The following is a 7,478-nucleotide window of genomic DNA, read 5'->3' as shown; positions in this document are numbered from 1 at the left end:
AGTACCCTCCCTCCAACCAAATACGATAGGGGTGCATGCAAGCATCCCCCCTCCACCCCCATCCCTCGTGGCCAGGGATCCGCTGGTGAATATACGATCCTGTTACAGACGGCCACAGCCTGCAGCCATAATCTGGAGTTGACTTTAACTCCTAGGACAGCACTGACAATTTTTTCCCCAGCAAATCAGAGTTACCCCTCATACAGCTCAGTATTCATGGGCTTTTTTGCAGGAAGAGAGCATCCCTTTTCTGTTTTACAGGTGTCCTTGTGTGCCTTGAGGTGACAGCATCTGCAGTGCATGAGGGACTTCTGAAACACCAAATTCCAGCCGCAGCAGAGATGCAGCGGGGAGGCCGAGGCAGGTGAGGAAGGCTGTGTGTGAGGAAGGCCATGGGTGACCCCCATCGCTCAGTGGGATGAGAAAAGCACAGACACCTGACAGCCGTGGACCGGATTACAGCCAAGGACAGATCATTTTCCAGTGTTTCTGTGGCCTCTCTTTGAGATAGGGGTTTGAGTGACATGGCCGCATCCTTTGTGTTTGTCCCTGTGGTTGCCAACCAGGTGGCTCAGCGTAGCAGTCACTGGCCCCCAAGGAGTTGCATTTTCAGTGGAAAACCCCAAGCTTTGGCACTTAGTTCCTTCAGGGGTTCAAAAGAGGCAAGGCTGGCTGTTCAGCAGCAGCAGGATACCAGCTCCTCCTCTCTCACAAGGTTTGGGGAGTGAGTGTAGTGTTAGTAGGGTGGGTTTTTATATGTGTCAGGAGGAAGGGTGAATTAATCAAAGAATGTACAATGGTAAGAGGTGGAAAACTTGTAGAAGGTACCAGAATATTGCATGTATTTTTTTTGTACATGCAAACCCTGGTCATGAATGCAAAGCAGCCCTTGTGTACAAAAGAAAGCAGCCAAACACGCACGAGATGTACTTCTACACTTGTTTAGCATGGGCCTTGGGTGATCAGGCAGGTGAGCTGCCGGACCTTTACACTGTGGGAAATAGCAGCCTGTGAGCTAGCACTCGTTCTGCCTCCACTGAGGTAGGGTGTTTAGCTGCACTAGCTCCCGCCTCAGGCTCCAGGCTCCTACATAGACGTTACAAAGCGTGACAATATTAATGTACGCTGCTGAGTGCTTGACACATTCCTCCTGCACTACTGTCCCCTCTGTAAAGCATCAAGTATTTCAAAGAACTAGAAAATAATACACCTTGCTCACAAATGAACTGCACAGATGGAAAGCATTGTCAGCAAAAGTGGTGCTTTAATTCCTGCATACAAAACCATTAATCTCTTAAAGATAGGAGATACAAACCATGAAAAATAAAAGAGATCAAAGGAAGGACATGATCCCTGCCTGGGACCTACGATCCTCCAAGGACCCAAAGGACAGCTATTAGCATGTCCCAAGATCTAAGGCAGTGAGAACCGTCTCTGAGCAGAGGTCACCAGTTAAAGGCCATGGAAAAGAACTGTCCTGATGGCACAGCCTGCGCCTCTCCTCAGGGCGATGCTGCGGGCATGTCATTGGTTTCATGTGCTGCTGGCATGCTCCACTCTCTGGTACTGGGCGTGTGCGCAGCTCGCTCCTCTTCCACGTCTCTGCTTAAACACATTTCCTTCCCACACCCTGCCGGGCAATGGTGAAGGTCAGTTGCAGCAGCTGCTGCTCACAGGGAGCCAGGAGGCAGGCAGGGGTTTACAGCAGCTACCCCTCCCCGGCCACCCCTCCATGGGGTGTGTGCTCCTGCCCCTTGTCATCGTGCGGCTGCACAACCTCCCTCTGCTCCAGCAATCCCTGCCCTGCCACCTCCTTCACAACCAGAATTGCACAAATAACCACTCCATCTTCCCTAGCCCAGCCAGAATTACAGGCTTTGCATGGAAATTACCGGCTGAAAGCCCGTGGCGTGTGTTACGCCAGGAGATGTCTCTGCCCCAGAGGAGAAGGATCAGTCCAGGATTATTCTAAGGACATTGCAGTCCTGACCTGCCTATGCCATGCTCTGGTCCTGCTCTCCTCCCCTCACCCACAAGCCCTGTTTTTCAGCCCTTTTCCTCCCAAATGTCACTAGTGCTCTCCAGCAGCATGGCCGCAAGACTCAGTTCAGTGACCTGCTGATGAACCACGCTGCAGCTCTCACACCCCGTCCCATAGGCCTGCACAAATCTAAGATATTCTTAGTGGCACTGACCAGACTTCGCAACAGCCCTGAGCTGCCCAGTGCCGCAGACCTCAGGGACTGCTGGTGGGAAGCACCCAAAGCCAGCACTCACGCTGGTACAGCAGCACACATACCGTTTCCTGGAGAACTGCTGGTCTATCTCCTCTAAGGACTGTCCTTTCGTTTCCGGAACAAAAAGGTAAATGAATATAACAGCCATCACTCCCATCAGTCCATAGAGAAGAAACATCCAGGAGAAACCGATGGCATCTGCAGAGAGAATCAAGTGTGTGAAGGGTCCATCGTGTGCGAGATAGGTCACATCGTGCGATGCAAAGGAAACTGGTTGCTTACTGTGAGGTGGTCATTGGTGCCTGACAGGGGCATTTTATTTTGAGAAACCCTCAAAAGGGCAGGGAAAGCTCCTTATCTGCAAGGTCTGGACCAGGAATCAGCAAGGGAGAAGGACGGTCCACACCAGGCTTTGCCAGCAGCATCACAGAGGGAAGGACAAGGCAGCCAAGCTCCAAGGGCCAGCAGTTCCGGCTGAGTGCCTCAGCCGAGAGCTCTGCTAGCAAGAAACGCCGTAAAGCTATCAGCATGAAAGCTGCAAGCTCCATGGTTTCCCGATACTGCAGTATTACAGTGCAGCCCAGTGGGCGATGGATGATTTTTATGAAACGGATGGCAGAGGGGCTCAGACCAGTGTTGCTGGTGCCTGGTTTTTCTGCTCTCAGAGGCATCAGGGTCACACCTATTCCAGCATCAAGTCCCCAGGGTTCAAAATGCCACTTAACCTCCAAACGGCTTGTGGTGGCCACCTTCCCCAACCAGCTGTGGGAGATGGAGGGATGGGGGACAGCCACTTACCAATAAGATCCAGGAAGGAGAGGCTGATCAGTAAATTGGCAGCCCAGTTAAAGCTGTTACAGAAGGCAAAGGCTCTTCCTCTTATCCCAGCGGGGTAGATCTCACTGAGGACCAGCCAGGTCACTGCACAGATTAGAGAGGTCAGAAAGACAGTTATAGGGGTTAAGCAGTTTATCTGAGAAATGGGCAAGGAGGATTTCAGCAGGGGTTTTAAACTCTGGCTTCAGCCAGCACCTGCTGCTGGTGGTGTCAAACATTCATCGATCTCAGAGTCAGGTCACAGCAGAACACTTCAAAACTCCCACATTCAGCGCTCCACGGAGGAATGAAATACCAATGAACAGGTCCAGGGAGCAAAGAAGAAAGCAAGAGGGTTGGTCATTCCTGTCAGGGGAGATGGAAAAGATCTGGCATACCTGCTGTCAGGGCGTGCTCTTTGTAAAGAAGTGAGAAAGAGGTAGGATTAGGGAGACAATGTCGCGTTTGGGCTAAAATCAGAGCTAAAGCAATATATATCTTAAAGTAGCCTCTCCTGTCCCAGGGTTATTTTGCTTGAAATAACTTACAGGGTCACTGTCAAACCCATGAGACTTGCTGTGCACTTCTGTTTTTCCTTGAGTTAGGTGCTGTTTTCTACCATCAAAGCATTTAAAGCAATAAATGTCAGAAAACGCTAGAGCTCACGTGGAAGCACAAACTAATCTCTATTCTCATCTGACAAATAGATAACAATTTCAGAAGAAGACCAACTGATATTGAGAAACTTCCGAGGAGGTTCCACTTCCAGTTCTGCCACTGACTTTCTTCATCACACAGGAGAAGCCCCTCAGTCCCTCTGTCCTCAGCCCTCTATTTTCCTCCTCATCAGGGTGCTAGGAAGATTAGGTAGTGCTTGTGGGATGCTCGGATTTTGCAATGAGCTTGACAGAAAAAAACACTACAAGGGTAGTGATAGCATGGAAGAGAAAGTTATTCTAGTGCTGTGCCAGCCCTATAGCTGACAGAGCTGCAATGCTAGAAAATTATTCAGTGGGCTGAAGGGGGTAAATTTCCAGTTCCCAGACACTGAGCTGCTGGGTAAAGCAGATACATAATGAACATTTCAAGCAGACTATAAAGATCAGCCCGAGTTTTATTCTCTGGGTTAGTGCAAGGATATATAAACACCATACTTACTTGGTCCAAATCCAATTGAAAAGGCGCTCACGAAAGCCATCATGCTCAGCAGCGTAATCCAATTTAAGACCGTATGTTCTGCCCAGGGAGCACCACCGAAAGGAGGGCCAGTGCTTCCCACTGTCTCTTCTTTGGCCTGACCTATCATGACCCTTTTCTGAGTGAGGGAAGAATCGGGAACAACCTCTTTGCTTTGAGTACTGGCAAAAGCTTTTGCAAGGCTCCTTGTGGCAGCAAACCCAGGACCTGCCTGACTTTTGCCAGCACCTAATGCTGGCAGGATGGGTGACACAGCAGGCTGGGAGGATACGGGCATCAGGGGGTGCTGGGTGAGGCTGTGGGATGCATTGGGGTCTGCCGCTGCTTTGCAATCCCTGGCCATGGCCAGCGGAGCGATGCAGCTGGTGAGGCCAATGGTGGTGACAGAGATGGCCATCACCACACAGCCAGCCATGAGTAGCACTCTCCTGCCAGCCTTGTCTGCAAAGGCCATCGCGATGAGCGTGGCCACCACCTTTATCGCCCCCAACCCGACAGAGGCTAGGATCGCCGAGGAGTTGCTCTGGAACCCCACCGAGTGGAAGATTTTGGAAGCGTAGCCCAGCACATTGGGCTGCCCAGTAAACTGCTGGAAGAGCACCAGTCCCAGGCCCACCAGAGTCCGCCTTCTCATGTTGTCTCTGGTCCTGAAAAGGTCAAGAAATGAGTAATGCTTCTCCTTATAGGGCTCCCGCTTTGCTGTCTCTCTGTCCTCAGTGTTCTGCAATTGAATGAGGCCCTTCTGGCAGTCTGAGTCCCACGAGCTTAATTTAACAGGGTTCACTGGGAGAAAGAGGATGCTGAGGAACTGCATGGCCGTTGGGGCAATGGCCAGTCCAAACATGTACCTCCATCCCTCATCCACATCCGCAAAGATGTAATTCAGCGCATAGGACAGCAGGATGCCTACGGTGATGCCCGCTTCGTAGAGAGACACCAGCAGTCCTCGCTGATGAGCAGCCACCATTTCTGAGACATAGATGCAGCAGGCCATGGATGAGACAGAGACGGCAAAGCCCACGGTCATGCGCCCAATGACCAGCCCAATAAATGACCTCGCCAGTGTGAGAATAAGGCTGCCCACCAACAGGACCAAGCTGCTGACCAGGATTGCTCTCCTCCGTCCATGGTGGTCAATGAGGATCCCCCCAACCAGAGAGGCGAGGAGAGCTCCGATAAGGAGGGCGCTCACGAGAACTTCCTGCTTGAAGCAGCTGAGGTGAAAGTCAATCTGCAACTGCAGCAGTGCACCGGAGATAATCCCCAGCTCGTATCCAAATATCAGCCCACCCAGGAGAGAGACCGTTGCAGACAAGAGGAGGATCAGCAGTGCACGACCTGGAAAACAAGCAAGCAATGCTAGGTGCGGCTTTCTGACGCTAGCAGGCAAGCTATCAGCATGCACAAGTTGGAAAAAGCTCTCCCAGGACACCCAAAGTTTTCCATCTACAAAGTCACGATGCTGAATTTCCCCATAGGTCACTAGGTCGTGTGTAGAGAGGCACCTGCAGATAATCACACAACCTACCAGGCCTGCACACACTTCCACAGACTGCAGAGGCACTCATTCGGGGTCCAGAACTGTGAAAACAGGACTTTGTTAAGAAAGTTAAGACTTGTATTTAAGTGGAGGACAGTGATTTGTACTGCCTGGGGTTGTACGGGGGGATCCTCTGTGGTCTCCCTTGATTCCAATTACAAAACCTGTTCTGGAAACGCAGCTTCTGTTTTCTGGTTCTGAATTGTTCTGCATTATCATTTTCATGTTTCAGTGCATGTGGCACCATCAGTTCCCACTGCAGGCTCTCTATTCTCACTCCCTACCTTACCATTAAAAACACTGCTCAAAAAAGTTTATTTCTCCTAGTTAATCTTGCACTCTCAGCATGACTTTGTGGAGGTGGCCCTGATTTCTTCATCTCTCCTTCTACAGCACACAGTGCCCAGGATCCCCGAGCCAGGCACAACCTTCTCAGGCTGGTCCAGGACTACAGGACAAACTTCACCATGAGCTGAAAAGCTCGCTGTTGCCTGCCCCAAATACAAGAAGCGATTCTTTGACCTTGCCCTTCCCATATAGCTGAGCATGCAAGTTTAGTAAGTATGTAAGTTTAGCTAAAATAAGAAAAAACAACAGCAAAAGCAAACCAAATCCAAACCAACCCGCCCCAAACAACCCTAAAAAACCAAGGTGCTTGCTGCACACGCTTCTTGCCCTGGGGAGAGGATGAAAGGGTGACCACATGTGAACCATTAGTCGTGTTACGGCAGGGGGGGCTGCACATGGCATGAGAGCCAGTGCTGACATAGGGACCTCCGGGGAACAGCAGTGGCAGTGACCTCCCCCCTCCAGTTACAATTTTGAAGGCACAAGTAAAGTGCATTAACTTAGAGGTTTGTGCGGGTTTCCAGCCCATAGTACTATCTGTATTCTCACATTGGCTTTGTTTAATTAGAGATACTCACAGTTTCAGTAGACTGTATGTGGAAAGAATGTGGACACAACCACCAGACCATGGAAAATTTTCCTCACCCTGCCTAAGGGCTTTTTTCCCCTCACAAGCTGTGTTTAATAGGAAGTGTCTCTATTTGGCCTTTAATCACAGCTAGCAATAAAGGTTATTTCTCAGTGGTGACTATATTTATATTTGTATTTATTCTGTAACCCTCTGTGTTTCATTTGTGTTACGCCAGTCCCTCCCACCATGCTCTGTGTGACTACCTGCACCGCTTTTATCACTCCTTGTACACGTTATGCAGATAATTAGAAGAAATATTTGCTCACTGAGAACAAAAGACTTTGCATAAAGCAGACATGCCATTAGTTTCAAGCCACAAACTCAATTAGATGCAGTCAGCCTCGCTGTAAATACCGCAGCCGATTCCATCAGATTTTGCTGTACTTCTTGTTAACTTAATGGGCAGTAATAGTTTATGAACTTTGATTGAAATCCAGCTTTGTATATAGCCTATTCTGATGTAGCTGGGGAACTTGAGGACTCTTCAGATCTTCACCAGAGGACAGAAAGTTTGGTGGGTCCCGCAAGGAGCTGTGCCGGGCGATTCCTTCCCACGGCAAAACCTGCTCGGAGGGCCGTGCGCCAGGACTGGGCAGCAACCCGCGCTGCTGACCCGGCCGAGGCCGGGCTGACTTTTGAACCGCTGAAGTCCCTCTTTGCACACACCGGTGCCAACAGGCGCCGCCGCCTGCAGCAGAACTGTAGCGCT

General features: G+C 50.3%; 1 protein-coding gene across 1 annotated transcript in view; it reads right to left on the bottom strand.

Annotated features, from left to right (window-relative positions):
• Nucleotides 1–1,252: 1,252 nt before the first annotated feature.
• The window catches only part of SLC2A10 (solute carrier family 2 (facilitated glucose transporter), member 10), a 7,819-nt gene continuing 1,593 nt past the window's right edge, over nucleotides 1,253–7,478 (bottom strand). The window contains exons 2-6 of the mRNA XM_009326840.1: nucleotides 7,124–7,251; nucleotides 4,212–5,588; nucleotides 3,036–3,158; nucleotides 2,300–2,435; nucleotides 1,253–1,630 (exon numbers count right to left, since the gene is read on the bottom strand). Of these exons, the coding sequence (XP_009325115.1) occupies nucleotides 1,534–1,630; nucleotides 2,300–2,435; nucleotides 3,036–3,158; nucleotides 4,212–5,588; nucleotides 7,124–7,251 (1,861 nt within the window). The 3' untranslated portion in view covers nucleotides 1,253–1,533. The remainder of the gene's footprint in view (nucleotides 1,631–2,299; nucleotides 2,436–3,035; nucleotides 3,159–4,211; nucleotides 5,589–7,123; nucleotides 7,252–7,478) is intronic.

This window comes from Pygoscelis adeliae, unplaced genomic scaffold, assembly GCF_000699105.1.
Source record: "Pygoscelis adeliae isolate BGI_AS28 unplaced genomic scaffold, ASM69910v1 Scaffold286, whole genome shotgun sequence".
NCBI classification, from domain to species: Eukaryota; Metazoa; Chordata; class Aves; order Sphenisciformes; family Spheniscidae; genus Pygoscelis; species Pygoscelis adeliae.
The sequence above is the reverse complement of the archived record's forward strand: the minus strand, read 5'-3'. Positions and strand labels throughout refer to the sequence as shown.